At 30.4% G+C, this 18,138-nt stretch overlaps 1 protein-coding gene across 1 annotated transcript; it reads right to left on the bottom strand.

Annotated features, from left to right (window-relative positions):
- Nucleotides 1-714: 714 nt before the first annotated feature.
- On the bottom strand, nt 715-16,008 carry LOC122269587 (uncharacterized). The gene is made up of 6 exons (XM_043043437.3): nt 15,641-16,008; nt 10,938-10,996; nt 9,970-10,077; nt 8,383-8,415; nt 5,372-5,410; nt 715-1,008 (listed from the first exon to the last, which is right to left on the bottom strand). The coding sequence occupies exons 1-6, from the start codon at nt 15,774-15,776 to the stop codon at nt 931-933; spliced, it is 453 nt and encodes a 150-aa protein (XP_042899371.1). The 5' UTR covers nt 15,777-16,008; the 3' UTR covers nt 715-930.
- Between the last annotated feature and the right edge of the window lie 2,130 nt (nt 16,009-18,138).

Genomic DNA, 18,138 nt, shown 5'->3' with positions numbered 1-18,138 from the left:
TTTAGATACTTTAAAGTGCTATTTAAAACTGCTGCATATCACATGAAAGCATTAAATATATCATTTGTACAATTTTGAAGTAAAATAAAAGGGAATTCTGATCTTTAGAAACAGATATTAAATAGTCTGATGATCGAATGATGGGGCAAAAAAAAAACTTTTTTTACTTTTAAACTAAAAAATTGTTTATTTATAAATAATGTATTAATACTCAAATTGCTTGAAAGATGATATGTTCCTTACTAGTGGCAACGAAGGTTTTTGTTTTATTCAGTCATTTATTTATATTTATTATGTCCGACAATGTAAAAAAGAAAAAAAAATGCATTTAGGCCTTCTGAGGGCCCCAGCTCCGAATAAAACTTTAAAAAAAGCGGGGGGGGGGGGAGTAGGATCTGGGGCCCTTGTCATCTCGGGGCCCCAAGCTACAGCTTATTTAGCTTATGCGTAAATCCGGCCCTGCCTATAGCCCATCAAAGTTGCATCATTGTACGTACGATAATAAGATCAAAAGTTTGTGTGATATTTTGCTTTTCATTTGACGCCTTGTATCATGAGCAAAAATAAAACATTACCCGAAAAACTTTAGTTCTGATCATTTTATTTTCCCGTATAAAAACCAGTTTAAGGATATGTGGATTTCTAATTGTTAATTCGATTGAATTTAATGCTTTAATCATAGAAACATTCAAATGAAAATAAAAAGAGAACAAATAAATGCAATATTTTTTTTATTAAAAAAAAAAAACAGTTTAAGTGAGGTAATTTATTAAAAAAATATAAAAAAAAAAAATTATGTATAATTCTATTCTTTTCATACAACTTTCTTTTTCAGTAATAGGAATTTATAATTTATTTCTGTACAGAATAAATACGCATGTTACATTTTCCAAGTCGTCGTGAGGTGTGTCACATACAGGGAAGATTTCACTAATATGTGTAGAATTTAGCTGTCGGTACAAAAGGGTTGTATTTGCATGTTCCAACATGTAACTCTCTTGCACAGGTCTGAAAATAAAAAATAATGAAAATAAGAAAATAAATAAAAGTTGTGATCGCCCTATTGCAATAACTGGTTACCCATTGATCAAATGCTTTTTCTTTCTGGATTGACTCCGATAAATGCGACAATCATGGGATGCAAAAACTGTCTCCATTGATGTTTGTCGTCGGATTGATTTTCCTATCCTGCCTATGTACGTGTTTCAAGACGTTATAAAATACTTTTTCATCTTCGGTATTTATATTTATATTAAAATCACCGTCAAGCCAGTCATTATACGTTAATAATGAAAAGAATATAAAAATACCTTATATTATTACTATGTAAATACATTAAAAATGCCCGTTAGGGAAAATCTATCTATATTACATAAAACGCTAATACGTACGTATGTATGTATCAATAAAACCGATGATATTTCTTTTCTAGCGCTGGCAACAGTTTTCATTTTTAATTGATTGGATTCGGCGCGCAAGAGCACGTAGTGAGCAAGCAGATAACAATAACCAGAGTGAGCATTATCAGGTTGTTCAATTCAGATTCATGCACTAAAAACATGACAATATTTAATTTAAACTCAATTAGGAATTAATTAATTAATTGAAGTGAGAATGCTTTAAAAGGCCGCTGTTGAATTGATATTTTTCTACTGGGAGCTACCTAAACGTCTAAAAAACGTTTAAGTGTTTGTATTGAATGCATTGAATTTTTTTTATATTTCGCGTTTACTTATGCATTGAATTTTCACGCTTTAAAATGCAGAATATTAGTGAAGCAATATTTGATAATTTATTTTGCTAATATGTTTCTTATTTAGCTAATGTTTTGATTTTTTCACCATGTACAATCTAAATATCAATCAATAAGAACATTGGTAGAATTCTTCTACATAAGTACAATACTATGTCTTTGATGATAAAATACTATGTCTTTGATGATAATATATTATGTCTTTGTGCTAGAACATTGTGTTCATTGGCGAGCGAGCGCAGCGAGCCATAGTTCACGGCGTGAACCACATGGGATTGCGTAGCAATTCTCGGGGGTTGGCGAGCGTTAGCGAGCAGGGGGCGGAGCCTCCTAGTAAGAAGAAAAATAGCAGCGGTCGACATAGCAACGTATGCAACGACGATGCATACGCAGTGTTTATTACACTGTTTACTACACTGTTTACAAAAATAACATTTATGACGACAACAGCAAATCAAATATACCAAGACAGTTTTTTTAAAAAAGAATACTAATAGATTTAACACTAAAGTGTTAAAAAATTCGAGCCTGGTTGCACCAAAAGTTGGCATGCATAAAATGGAGCTCAATTTTACCTTAGTTTGGTATTTTATTAGCTCCAAATATCAGTAAAAGATTGCACCAAAAGTAAGTGTTTTGAAGAAACAAAGCACCAAACTTCATTCTTTTTTTTAAATTTTTTAAATTTTTTTTTATAACAACAGAGGAAGGTTGCGATATTATTCGGTATTTTTAAAGTGCTCAAATGCAGGCCATGGTAGATATTTACCGTAAGAAGTTATTTTATGATATACCTCTAACCATTTTATACGGCCAACCAAATTTAAAAAGGCAACATATAAGAAATGAACTTTAAGTCGTGCAAAATAAGGCATTCACCCACCTAAATAAGTAGAAACTTACAACAACATGCATGAGTCGTCCCGATACACCGAGATCGAGTTGTAAAGATAACATGGCGGCGTAAACAAATATCGTTCAGTTTAGAGTCACTGTCTAAGTTTTGTGTCTTTTATCAAATTTTGGTGCAGTCAGTTGCACCATGGAAGTATTTTTTATGGTGTAACTGAAACAAATGATCTTTCATTTAACTAAACTTTGTAATAATGAGAAACTTTGCACCAAACACTAGTTAAAGATTTACCTAGTATTTTTTACGGTGTACGTTAATACGAACATAAATTCCTAATATTCTAAAATCAAACAAGTTCAAAACATTATAATACCTTTCATCAGGAAAACACTTTTTCACTTACAAAGATTTCTACATAAACATAGATTTAAAAATTTCCATTGTGACTGAAGTTCTTGATAAGGCATCAAGCGTTTTATTTATAATTATGTTTACAGTAGAACAATATTTTCGAACTTAATGGAAAGGAGAGGAGTTATGTATTTCATTATTTTGTTCTTTAATTTATTTTTGCACTACTGCTACATGCTGAATTGGTTTTTTTCTCTTCATAAATCTTGTTGACCTACGATTGGGCACATATATACACATTGTGCAGCAAATAATAAATAATAAATGTTTGTCTGAAAGTTTTGTATCAGAATATGTCATCGTTACAATGGAGTTAGTATTGCGTTAATTTTTTAATTCTACTTATTTTCTCTCTATTCTTGTGTATCATATTTTTTTTTAAACGAATATTTCGACTTACGGTATTCGTCTGGTTCACAAATGAGAAGAATGTGTCAATGACATTTTTGTAAATAAGTTTTTTTTTTTAGAAACTTATTAGGCGTCTATAAAGATGTTAATAAATCTCACGGGTCGCGCATTGAAGTATTTTGTGAAATAATGAGTATCATGGGTAACACGTGATTCTGTCTATAGGCCAGAAGAAACAGAGAGAAAAAGTTTAATATAAAAGTTCCAAAAGTTCAAATTTCAGTGATATTCACCAGTCCAGCGGGACCCTGTTATTTTTTTTCGTTTACGGAACCCTAAATTATAAAATTATTTCCGGCGGAACCCCGACTTCACAATTAAAGTAAATCAAAACAATTGTATAAGTATTATCTATCAAAAAACTACTTTATTATGACTTTTAGACATTTTTTAAATTTAATAAGATGAGTGAAATTTTTCTACCGTTTTATAATTAATAATTTTAAATTAGGTTTTGTATTCTACAGTTGAATTCGCAGTCCTTAAAATGAATCTAATCTAGATAAAAATTTGTTTTTATCACCATCATCATAGTTCGCCAGACAGCCCAATGGGGGCCAATGCCTTCCTCTGAAGATTTCTCCATAACGATTTCTGATTTATCTTTAATCTCCGATTCTTTTCATTAATTGCAAGAAAATCAGACTCCACCATATCAGCCCATCTCAACCGCGGCCTTCCCCGCTTTCTTGCTCCAGTGGGTTTAAAAAACAGTATCTTTTTTTATTGTATTGTCATCACTCATTCGAATCACGTGGGTCACCCAATTCGTACTATTTGTTTTTATGCATTCAATAATATCAGGTTGTTTATATAAATCTCATACAGTTCAAAGTTAAATCGCCTTCTCCAGTTATTGTTTTCACATATTTACACCACCAAGTATACTTCGCGAAATCTTTCTTTCAAATATTGCGATACAATTTTCCTCCTGTTTTGTCATTGTCCAAAATTTGGAAGCATGTGTCAATTTGTTTTTATAGTTATAAAGGATTAAATGGTTGTGGAGGAACTCTAAGGTTCCGTAAAACTCCATTTGGGAACCGCTGGACAAGTCATTCAAATAGTTTTTGATGCTTTCTGTCCTGCCTACGACTTGAAGCGACATGCTAGATTTTGGTTCTTTCCCCCCTTTAGTATTAATTTGTGAAGGTGCATAATTGTTTTTAGTTCAGCTCTGACAAGGATTTTGATTATTAAGGAAGATCCCTTTCAGATTTATTTTTACGAAAAATAAGAAGAGTTAATAGATTATTTGCGAAAGGGTAGCAGAGGACACAAACAGCAAAAACGATAATAGCGGATGCAAAAAGGACATGAAATGTTGTTTATGAATTGGGGAAAACGGATTGATTTTTTTTTTTAAATATTTCCAAACATTTCGTCAATTTAGGCATTTAAGAGCCGCGATGGCTCAGGGGATAGAGCGTTCGCCTTCCAATGAGGTGAACCGGGTTCGAATCCCGGTCGATACGAATTCCGCATCCGGCTTGCATCGACCACAGCACTGACGTGAAATATCCTCAGTGGTAGACGGATCATGGGTTAGAGTCCCCTTGCCGTTAGGCTAACCGTGGGAGATTCTCGTGGTCTTCCTCTCCATGTAACGCAAATGTGGGTTAGCTCTATCAAAAAGTCTTCCACGAAGGCAAATTTCTCCCAATACTCTATCCAGGAGTTCCCTTGTCTTCTGGATTGGGTTCAAAATTTCAAGGCTACGGCGTTGAGCATTAATAAATAAAATTGGTCGGCTGTTCAACCACGGTTATAAAAATAAAATGAAAAATTTCAGGCATTTAAGGGGAAGATTTGTTGGCCACTCTTTCAGGGGTACCCTATTAGGTGGGCCTAAGTTTCTTTCTCAGTAAGGACGGATAGTACATAGAATGAAAGTTTTCATTTCAAAAGATGGATTAAAAACAAATCAAATATAAAATACTCACTTCAAAATCAATCATTTGCTTAGCATCTTCAGCAGTTAACTAAATAAAAAAAGAGATAAGTTATTATTATTTTCAAACTATTGTATTAATTACCATTAATATTTTTTTTTCTCCATGTTTAGTTTAAAACTATAATGATTTTGCAATAAAAAATATCATTTTCTTGTCATTAAATTTATCAATAAAAACTTTAATTAAACGCTATTTAGGATAATTAATAATGTTTAGTAAAAATATTTTTCTAGAAAACTTAATACTTCTAATTTAAATTATATAAACCTTTTTTAAATAAAATAGTATTTTTAAAATTTTAATATTTCTTTAATAATCTCCAATTGATGGTATTTGTAGTTATCTACGATTGATGAAACTTAAATTTAATTTTTTTTAATATGAATCAACCTTATTTCCCATTAATTACATTAACATAAATTAACTTTTGGATATACTTTGTATTTTTCAATATGTCTATCTATCAATCGATACATATATATTAGGTCAACTTGTTAGAAAATACATATATATCATCAGCATAAAATTAACAAAAGTCGTAAAGGTATGGTTTTCCTTTAAATATTTTTGTATCCCTAATTTAAAGTTATTTTCCAGTACTGCTATTATCAGCGAAAATATTAAATTATGGTTGTGAACTCATGAAATTTGTTTGAACAATATAATATTAGAAGAATATAAATGTTATTTTAAAAAATGATTGCTTCGAAAAATCATTTCTGTTCACCAAGAGATCTAATTGTTTATAATACTAATTGATAGTAATATTTGGACGTGGGAAGTAGAGGGGCAAGCGGAAGCAAACAGAATCCCTTTTAGTATATATGTTAAGTGAATAATTTTAACTTTCGTAGCAAAACTGTTTTCTGCCAAGAAAAGACAATTATTGCGAAGCATTCATCGGGGTTGGCGAGCGGCAGCGAACAGGGGGATTAGCCCCTAGTATATAGATAGAAAGGGAGGGAAAGCATGGAAAATTATAAAGATTAATAAAAAGAGAAGAACATTAAAATATTTTCAGAAATATTTAAAATAAAATTAGAAAAAAGACAAGGAAAAAGACATAAATTAAAATTATAAGAAAACAAAATAATGAAAAGATGTAATCTCTTCATGAGCCACAGGATTATATCCGCAAAAGGAGTGCTTTCTAATATTGTATCAATATATATATATATATATATATATATATATATATATATATATATATATATATATATATATATATATATATATATATATATATATATATATATATATATATATATATATATATATATATATATATATATATATATATATATATATATATATATATATATATATATATATATATATATATATATATATATATATATATATATATATATTGTTTTTATAATATCGATATGTCCTGCAGTGGACTGATCGTTAAGACACGGTTCCCAGCAGATCACCGAAATCAAGCATCACTGGCTACGGTCAGTGTGTGGGTGGGTGACCACTTGGATCAGCCTGCGTAGGGACCGAGGGTGTGCGGTATAGGTTAGTTAGTTAGTTAGTTAGTTGGATTTTATTGGCACAAGAGCCAGAAATGGCTATGCTGCGCCAGGCACTAGGTTAATAGTCGGACTCTAGGTCAAACTACTGATTTATTATTTAAAGCTGAGAATGTATTATTTTAAAGCAGAGAATATAGTCCAATAGTTTTGATGAACTTTAAAAGGTTGTGATGTATAGGGTCACCAAGTAAAGATTGAAGATTAGGATAAAAGCTACCAAAAAGTTTGTTCCTCAAATGTTTGAATCGTTCGCAGTCTGTTAAAATATGTTTAATAGTAATGTCGACATGACATAGAGAACAACTAGGTGCAGGTTCAGATTTTAGTAAATGCATGTGAGTAAAACGAGAATGACCAATGCGCAGTCTATTGATAATAACCTGGGTTTTGCGATCAATATGTATTGTTTTAAAGTTGTCAAGATTAGGATAAATTTCGTGCAGTTTATTATTAGATTGTTTATACCAATGTTCTTTCCAAGCCTGTTGTATTGTGGATTTACAAATGCGTTTGAAATCAAGAGATGTTATAAGGTTATTACTTACGTTTTGAGTGGTTTTAGCCGTAATGTCAGCAAGGTCATTCCCCCTTATGCCGACATGTGATGGTATCCAACAAAAGTAGATATGGAAACCTTCACCACACAATTCTGTAAAACAACTTTGGATTTTACATATCATGGGGTTTCGCCCGGTGTGAGGAACACTTGATATAAAACTGCGAGAGTCAGTATAAATTATCCACTTGCGGTAAGTTTTGTCAGAGATAAAATTTAGAGCTAGTAAAATAGCGTAGCATTCTGCAGTGAAAATTGATGCGTCTTGGTGCAATTGTTCAGATATAGTAAAATTTTCAATAACCACACCACAACCAACATGGTTATCATGTTTTGAACCATCAGTAAAAATTGGTTTAAAATTATTATAATTATTACGATGTTCATAAAATTTTTGGCTAAAAACACTAGAGTTGGTGTCAGATTTCTTGAAATTTCCAAAAATATCTAAGACACACATCGAGAGATTAACCCAAGGTGGGATCGTCTCTATATTAGTAAAAGCTGCGAAATTGAAAATATTAAAATCATTTAAAATTTTTATGATTCTTAACCCAAATGAAGGGATGTAAGATGGACGTGAAGAGAAATGAGTGGTAAATTGCGGATTGATGACACCTGAATACAACGGATGACGTGGATTTGATTTAATTTTGAAATAATAATATAGGTCCTCGTTAAACTGTTCTACCGTAAAGTGCTCGACTTCGCGTGCAGGTCGCCGGGCTACCGAAGCGGGGGTGCCATCCCCTCTGCAGAGGATCAAAATTGTGATGGCATGCCCTCGGATCATCTTCAGGGATGTTTCCCAGACCGTCGCCAATAGCCCATTGTGCAGCTCTAGTGCGACGTAAATGAACAATAACAACAACAACCATAATATCAATATAAATATCACTTACTTTTGGAGTATGTGCCCTCAAACAGTCATAAATCTGTGAAAATAAATAATTGTATATGGATAAATAACTTGAGAATAAATAAGTCTTTAAGAAATTTAAGTCTTGAAAATAATTTCGCGGAAATTATTTCAGAAATATGAATCTGAAGAAATGGTGGACAAAAGTAATACCCACGCGTGACCTTATTTTAGAAATACATTTTTCTATCTATATACACAATAAAATAAAGAATTTGCGCGTGCGCAAGTCTGCACATCGGATTGTGAGTATGCCGCGAGCATTAAAAATACGACATTCAACAGAAAGTTAATTGAGATGCCAACTTGCTCCGGACAGCAAATAAATATTTTAAAGTGGTAGTTTATCAATTGTGATTCTTGGTTTATTAAATTCAATTTAGTAGATTTTTATCCACCACTGTTTCTAAATATTTCGTAAGATTAAGTAATTTACCACTTTTTGTAGCTAAGGCATGCCATACCTTTTAAAAACCATGCAAAAATACTCAAATATTTGCAAAATTTAGTTTGTAGTTATTTACCGTTTATTTAATAATTTTGGAGTGTCCGGAGCAGTTGGCATCTCAGACATTATAGTAAACAAATTCGGAATCGCGATTTTTAAATTTGGTTTTTGATTATGAATTCTTCTCAGGGTTATTTCAGGCGCATTCTTTGCTACTTCTGCACTTTGAACCAATCGCGTTCAAGCGTCCTAGAATTTCAGCTTTTTTTTTTCCATCGTAAAGTCCAGAACTTCTTCTTCAAAATGAGCCATCTCATTTTTTCTCCCAGGGCGATTTTTTCGATTTATAAAAAAATAAATTTGAAAATCTAAGTTTTTGTTTTCCTTTTTCCCATCGCAATTTTTAAATTGGGGCATCTAAAAATTTGTAGCAGATAATATTCGGATTCAGATGATAAGCATTTGCAGAGAACATTCCTCATTCATATGAGACCCGGAAGAAAACAAAACAAATAATTCGATGATTTTTAATTTAATTTTTGAGTTTGTGTAGACGAACCAGCTGGTCGCTGCAGGCTGGTAGTATGTTTATAAAGTAGAGTACTGCTTATATGTAAATCGAGGTATAATTGAAAAGACGTATCACTAAACATTGTGCAGGAATGGTCGCTCAAGGGATAGATTGCTCGCCTTCCTTTGTGGTGAACCGGGTTCGAATCTCATGCGATGGCTGGTCGATACGAATTCCGCTTTCGGCTTGCAACGACCACAGTGCTGACGTAAAATATCTTCAGTGGTACACGGATCATTTGTTAGAGTCTCCTTGGAGAGTGGAGAACCTTATGGAGAATTTTGACCTCAGCGCCATCTGCACTTAGTCTTACACGGTCAACCATCCATACCGCTTCAATCCGCCACTGGGGATCGAGGCTCGGACCTCGTCATGACAATTAAGTTAATGACAATTTAGTGCTTTACCCCCTGAACTGTTGCGGCAAGTATCGTGTAAGTTTATGTTAAGTTCATCAGCTATTTGAAACCACACAATCCTAAAATTGCTTCTCGTTAAAATAATCACGTAGTTGTAGAAGACCTATAAATAGTATGAGAGTGAAGAATTACCATAGATGGAATTTCCATGGATGAAAACATCTTTCCTCCTCTGATGGCACATTGCTTGGATCCTTCATTTGGGAAATTGCTTATGCATTTGTGGAACACCATTTGCACCTGACGAGAAATAATCGGAGTTAAGAAAAGTTACAACTTGGCATCATTTCAATTAAACAACATTTCAAAGCTATAACATAAATGTTTTAAAGATATTTAAGACCTGCTTAGACGATCCAAGTTCTTGGACGAAGATTGATTGGAATTGATGGAAACTTGCTTTCCTTGGATCGTGCAAACGATCATCCAAGTCCTTGGATGATAGTAAAGCCTGTTCTACTTTCCTTCCAAGTTTCTCCTCCCTTAACCAATCAGCGTCAAAAGTTTTGTGACGTCAACAAGCAGGCATCTGATTATGTCATTTTGTTGTCTGCTTTCATATATTTTAATCCAAACAAATTAATCTGTTAGGGTCTATTTGTGTTATTATGATTTTATTTAGTAATTTTGAATTCATGTAAGTATGATTTCATAATGTTGAATATGGACAATGCGCATGAGCAGGGTTTTCTTCCGACCAATCAGTGACATTCAAGAACTTGTATTGTGTCTATGACATCATCCAATTTCTTGGAGAGAGAAATTTCTCCAAGTTCTTAGATTCAAGAACCGCGTAAACAGGCCTTTACGGAACTTCAAATGTTTCCACGAATTAAATCTTTAAGAGAGAAGGAGGAAAAACAGGTTTGAGTGCAGAATAGTATGCTCTTTTTGGGGAGTTTTTATTGCGTACGAAATATTCCATTTTTCCTATTATTTTTAACGCGATTTCTTACTGTTAAAAAAGTTTACTTTTGAGTAATTTTTTCCTGTTTTCTGCCAGAAAATTGGGCAAACAAAAATGAGCACCCTATTCTAAACCAGAAAACATTTTGTTAATGTTTTTTTTATGGAATGTTACTAAAAACATTGTTACTTACCGGTTCGGCCATTTTTTGTTCGCATCTGTTAAAGTACTTGCAGAGAGTAGGATTTTCGGCTGAAAATAAAGAACATTTTTAATTAGGACTGATATTTTGTTTAATTTAATCGCGGCATGCGTTGAATTATAGCATCAATACTGAAGTGAAGTCACATTTTGAATTTAATTTTAGTAACTGACAGGACGACAGTCCCCTGTATTATTAAAAAAAATGAGAAAAAGTGAAACAAATTACTTATTCGACAACCAGTTTTTATACATTGTACAGTATGTCTCAAATGAAACACAACCCGGTGAAGCGCAATATGGACAAGGAATGAGAACAATATTGAATTCTCGTAATCTGTCAGTTGACAAATTATTTACATTAAACAAGATTATTAAAGAAATGAATCAACATTTATGGAAAAATATTCTTGATTTTGTGTTTCACCTTTAGATACAGGGAAATCTGCTTACTCAGTTTTTTTTTTAATATCCCTATAGGTCCCGAGGTGACAAGTAGGTAGGTATTTTATTTACGTCGCACTAGAACTGCACAATAGGCTATTTACGACGGTCTTGGAAAGATCACCGAGGATGATTCGAAGATGGGCCATCGTAATTTTGATCCTCTGCAGAGGAGATGGCTTCTCCGCTTTGATAGCCCGACGACCCTTGCACGAAGTCGAACACTTTACGGTAGAACAGTTTAACGAGGACCCATACCGCACAACCTCGGTCCCTACGCAGACTGATCAAAGTGGTCATCCACCCGCTTACTGACCGCAGGCAGTGATGCTTGACTTCTGTGTTCTACTGGGAACCGTGTCTTTACGATCAGTCCACTGCGGGACGAACATTTATTGAGAACAAACAAAAAAGAATGTTGAATTCTCGTAATCTCTCAGTTCACAAAAGATTCACCTTTAGCAAGATTATTAAAGAGATGATTGAACGATTTATTATTATTATTATTATTTTTTGCTGATTCCAAAACAAACATTTCGTTGTTTTCATTGCTGTTTTATTTTTATTTATTTTTTTTTAAATTGAAGTTTTTCTTGGTAAAATTAGAAAAATGTGAAAAAATAAAAGATATTATCGCAAATTGCTTTTAAATTTTTTATTATTAAATATTCGTTTATTTTGAATAAGATTTTAAATACGCCAATAAGTTTTTAATACGCCAACAAAAGTTTAAAATACGCCAATTCTCCCAAATGGGAGAAAATATTTTTGATTTCCTGTTCAATTTTCACTTTTGAATACAGGGCAATCTGCATACCCAGCTTTTTCTTTTCTTCTTTTTTTAAAAAAATATCCTTATTGAAAATAGATCCGAGGTGACACGTCCGGATTTTGGGGAAATCATTATCCGTTGAAAATCAGGCCTATCCCCCCAAAATAACTTTGTAAGGAACTTAGAGGAGTAATTTAGGTAGAGAGAACCAGTCCCCCATCCCTCGTTGCAAAGAACATCGTCACGTGATTCCTGGACGACTTTTCCCTCCAGTAAACCCTATCCCCATTCTTTTCCTACGGAGGTGAATTGATGAGCTGTGTTTTTATCTATAAAATTTTAAAAAAATGGTGGTATACTGCTGTGCATTTGGATGCAACGAAAAATTCATTAAAGGAGTACCTTTTACATTTCACAAGAAAGATTTTTATTCTTTTATATTCAATTATAAACATTTATTTTCTATTTATATGTTAGTACGGCAAGTTATGGAATGAATTTAATTGGTTTTTAACTACCAAAATAGCAATTATTTTTTTATATTTTTATTTAAATTAATAGATTATAATGTAGTTAACATTGATAGGCATTTTCATTACAATTAAATTTCATATTGATACAAATATTCTGATATTTTTACTCCTTTTCTGATAAAGCGCGTGCATCGGATTTGGCGCATTTCTTTCACGCCAATGTTTGCAAACAGATTGCTTTAATTTTCGCTCTGTAACTTTTATTGATGCATTAAAATAATTTTTTGTAATAATTTCAAGCGAATTTAATTATATATATTAAATGATTTAATTATATATTTAATACATTTCATGCAAAAAATAATTTTTTGGATCAAAACTAAAATTATCTTTTAGAAATTCCGTTATTAAATAAAATTTATAAGCCGAAGAATATATTTCTTATTATTTTATTATATAGGAAAAATTGTTTGGATATTCATATTTACTTAGGAAGCTTTATATTTATTACTGTACATTTATTATTGAAGAAAATATTAACTAGGTTATTGTAGGTTCTATTATTAATAATAGGTCCTATTATTAAATAATTGTTATAGGATTATAAAAGGTGTGGCTATTTATTATTATCATTATATGCATTAAATTTTGATTTCGAGAAATAAAAAGGGAATAATTCTTTTTTTGAATATCAATTAATTTTTTTAATATAAAATTACAAGTAGCTGTCGAGAGCTATCAATGTTTCAAACAACTGGTAGACAGTATGTTCCTATATGGAATTTCGCAATACTTTTTCTTAAAAATAAGATAAAGGGACAAATAACAAGACAAAAATTTGGTATTTTAATTTAAATTCTTTCATCATGTTATGTTAACTCACTAAAATTTTAATTGTATGCATTGGTTGAAATAAATTATTATCGCTGATAACACTGATAACATATTTTATAATTCATGTCAGAATGTAATATAAAAAAGACATGATGTATTTTTAAAAATTAAATGTATTTCCTAACTTTGCAAATTACATTTTATTTCTTTTTCCTTATTAAAATTGACAGATTATAAGGTAATGACTTAGAAGAAAATATTTAGCATATCAAGCCAGAATGGTGTATCAAATGGATAAGATGATTTTCTTTAAACAAAGATTGACAATGAAAATATATTTCTTAGTTCAAGCCGTAATGTAATATAAAACAGAATGATAATGTATTTTTTTAACTATTTAAAATAAAATATTGATATCCAACTATTTTCTTGCTGTTCTTTAAATTCTACTGAAGGAACTAGTTATTTTTTTTATTTAACTCTTATGACGCTTTGACAAAAATAATTAATACCTATAATCATTTGCAATTAGTTCTTTATATCTTAAATGCTTTCGAATGTATGTTCGATTCAAAAAATCATTATTTTTATTTCATTGTCTGGCAAAGTCATATTTAAATAATATGTTATTAGCTTTTTATGATTAAGTAATTAAATGTAGCACACATACAATAATGTATTTTTATTTGAAAGCTTATCTTTTACAATCACGAATAAAATTGGGAAAGCATTCAAAATAATATGAAAGAGAGAAAAATCTTTAGGTACTCTTGAAAATATTCCTGTACGATGCGACCGCCAGCTATGAATTTTTCGCCAAAATGGAAACCCCCTTCTTGGAACAAGTTTTCAGAGCCCAAACAATAGACTAGCTCTCTCTACCCTAATATCTCCTCTAAGGTAAGGAACGACATGGCTGACTCAGATGAATGGACAGTGGCCCTCTATCCAGGTGAAACCATAGAGGGGGGGGGGGGGCTATCTGAGTATATAAATATTGCTCTTCCTTCGATGGCGCTACTTCCTCGTTTTTCGATGTCTGCTTTTTATTTGGGACACACTTTGGTTATATCTTTTTTGAACGAACGTTTTGAAACGTTTCTTTTGAAATAAATTAAGTTAGATTAAAATAGTTTTTATAAATAGGGTTGCACCAGGTACCAGGAGTTTTGTAGTAAATTTGTAGCACTATCTTCATAAGAAAGAGAATACTAATTGTATAAATTATACTTTATCTAACACATATGCAGAAAAAATAGCAAATAAAAGATGGTCAAAAATTTATACATAAAGTTTGAATTTGAATTGTAAACAATGATTCTGAAAAAAAGAGTGGAATAAATTCTTACACTATAAAAATCTGCAATCAAGTTAGAGTTTTTTTTTGTTTATTCAACTTAAGTTTGTAATTTTAATTAAAAATTATTTTTAAAGATGTTTTGAAATGAAGTTTGAATGATTTTTTCTACTTTTTTAAAACCTCGATGAAAAATCGTTCACAAATGATCATACCACGTCCGGGTCACCAATGTGGGGGAGAGAAGAACTTGACAATGCCAACTTTAAAATATCAAGAATTACCTCAAGATTGAAACGAGTAAGCATGTCTTATATACCAGTGAAATGATGTTTAATAATAGTATTGGCAGTTATGCCACAATATAATTAACATTTTTAATGTTCTCGCTAGTAGCTGTAATTTTTATTTTAAAATTTACCAGAATTTTAATTAAATAAAAATTAATTTTAGCATTTTAATTAATTTAATTTTAATTAAATTCAATTTCAATAAATTAAATTTTTATTAAAGTAATTAAATGTTAATTAATTTTATTTTTATAAATTTATTTTATTTTATTATAAATTTTATTTTATTAATTATTTTATTAATTTTATTTTATTAATTATTTTATTAATTTTATTTCATTAATTACTTTATTTTTAGTTTTATATTATAATTTTATTTATTAATCTCATTTTAATTAAATTTTATTTAATTTCATTTTTAATTAAATTAAAAATTTATTAGAATCTCAATTAATTAAAAATTAAAAAAAATTACACGAAAATGTGTGCATGAAAACGCAAGTAAAAATGCTCATATTTGGGAAATAATAGTTTTAAAAATGAATTTAAGATACTATAAATAAAAATATGTTTTCCAGAACTTACCCACGTTGATGCAGTCTATGATTTTTAACAGTTCGTCTTTCTGCATGGTAATGAGGGGTCCTCGTACTCCGACATCTCCGGAAGCGGCGATAACGACAAAAGCGATAACAATAAAGATACCGTAAGAATATTCCATTATTATTATTTTCTTTTTATGTTACAAAATATGATTTCACTGGATGTGTAATGTTGAAATTTATGATAGGTATCAATATTTATATATACGTATATATATATATACGAGTGGAGGACGAAGCTGAATTTTTAATCCTAATCTCATTTAGGCCTTGAATTAATATAATTTTTTCGTAAGCGGAACAAGGACTTTTACAAGTTAATATTCGAATATTTAATAGAATAATTCGAGTGTTCTGAGAGTACGCTTCACCGATTCCACGTGTGGATCTGAATTCTAAAAGAAAGCGTGGAAAACATCGAAGATTTCAGTTGTTTTTCCGAAAGGGGTTTCTTCTTTCGAAATGGCATCTCCTTGATTATGTTTCTAAGCCTAATTGCAAAAGAATTCTTAAGAACATTTTGCAGATATTACTAATTAATTATTTTACTATTTTAATTTTATTGCGTTTTTTATTATTTAATTAATTATTTTACTATTTTAATTTTATTGCGTTTTTTATTATTTAATTAATTATTTTATATTACTAATAACATAGTATATATTGTATATAATTAACTACTATATATTATTAACTATTATATAATTCTTCCTTCGAAATGGCATCTCCTTGATTATGTTTCTAAGCCTAATTGCAAAAGAATTCTAAAGAACATTTTGCAGATATGGTATCCTTAGCAATTAACAAATAAAATAGTATACATTATATATAATTAACAACAAGAACTTATTTGGAAGAAAAATGTAATTCCGCTATATTTTTTTAAAAAAATATGAAATATAACTTTTGATAACGGTGGTGCAAAATTAAGAAATTTTGCTACTAGCCAGTGGTCAGATGTAGCATTTTTGGGGTGGCAACTGTTAAAAAAATGTGGCCACCTTTTCCAGCTATTTAAGCAGTTCAAAAAAACTAATGTTATTAAAAATGTAAGCATTTCTCAAAACATAGTCAACATTAAAAGATTCATTTCTAAAAATGAAGAAAAATTGCAAGAAACAAGCTTGAAATAAAGTAATTTTCATAACATTATAATAAATCCATATTTATTATAAAGTAATTTTCATAACATTATAATAAATCCATATTTATTATTAATAATAATAAAATAAACATTGGAATGAATTTTTGAGAAAAAAAAATGACCGTTATGATGAGTTATAGTTGTATATTATTCTACATTCTATAATATTCTATGTTTTAAATGCGTGTATTTTTAATTGCGTGTATTTTTAGGTAATTTATAAGAACCATGCTAATCATAAACACAATAGTACAAGAAAATTGTCTTAGGTAATAAGAAATAAATCTTCAAGGTCTTCAAGCCTAACTGATTCGCGTCTTTTATTATCGAAAGATGTTTTATAGTTAAAATACTACTTTAGAAGAAATAGTTATCAAAATAGTTATTCAGAATTCGTAATACATAGTTAACCAAAGTCTAACTATTTCATTCCTTTTATTTCCTTAAGGTGAGTTTAGTTAAAACATTACAATTGGGTGTTTTCAAGAAGAAGAAGAAGAAGGCCTCCCATACCCACACACGTGACCAATGACGTCAGTGCCAGCGAATCTTTATCAGTAAAATGGCGTATTAAAGTTGAGCTACTTATTAATTTCTTGATCTTGATTGAAATTTCCCATTCTTTTGGTTTTAAACTTTATCATAAGTTCTTTCTTTTTTTTTTTGTCAGTACTTTTCAGTCTTAGTATTTTTCGATGCTGAAAATATAATAAGTTCGGAACTCCTAAATATAATCAGCGTGAATTATTTCCGAATGTTAAAAAATCGCCACATTCAGCGACAAAAGCGTTATTATTGAGAACTATTGAGAACTGATGTAAACAGTGTGTAGTAGCCTTGGTTAAAGGTTATGCTTATCGCGAGTTTAAGTAACGAATTTCACTTCACTATAAGATGAATTATTTAAATATTTATGTTATACATATATATGAATTATGAGTTAGAAGTATATTATAATTTGCGCAAATTTGAAAGGCGTTTTTTTAACAGCTTTCCTTACAAATTGTTTTGAGGAAAAAAAAAGGAAAAAAAAAATCAAATTTTTTTTTTATTTCATTAATAAATACAAGGAACTTAAACAAAACATAATACACAAGTTCTAAGTTGAAATTTAAATTTTTTTATGTGTAAAAAAATATTTAATTTACCATCAGTTTACTATCTCAAATTATCTCGGGCAAATGATTAAGTTAATTATTAGTCTTTGCATATGTTCACATCTTCATAATCTGAAAAATAATCTGCATTACTTTCACTTTCGCTCGCGAACGCCATTTTTTTACTCTTCCTTCTATGTAAATTCATGACCATCGTATATATACAATTGTACAAAACAC

This window comes from Parasteatoda tepidariorum, chromosome 9, assembly GCF_982258835.1.
Source record: "Parasteatoda tepidariorum strain Cologne lab strain chromosome 9, Ptep-v5.0, whole genome shotgun sequence".
Lineage (NCBI taxonomy): Eukaryota > Metazoa > Arthropoda > Arachnida > Araneae > Theridiidae > Parasteatoda > Parasteatoda tepidariorum.
The sequence above is the reverse complement of the archived record's forward strand: the minus strand, read 5'-3'. Positions and strand labels throughout refer to the sequence as shown.

What these genes read in the sequence shown, in the direction of transcription:
- LOC122269587 (XM_043043437.3), bottom strand. Translation starts at nt 15,776, where the DNA reads ATGGAATATTCTTACGGTATCTTTATTGTTATCGCTTTTGTCGTTATC. An exon ending in CATAGACTGCATCAACGTGG is followed by an intron (nt 10,997 to 15,640) that starts GTAAGTTCTGGA and finishes CTTTATTTTCAG; the next exon opens with CCGAAAATCCTACTCTCTGC. An exon ending in CCATGGAAATTCCATCTATG is followed by an intron (nt 8,416 to 9,969) that starts GTAATTCTTCAC and finishes TTATTTTCACAG; the next exon opens with ATTTATGACTGTTTGAGGGC.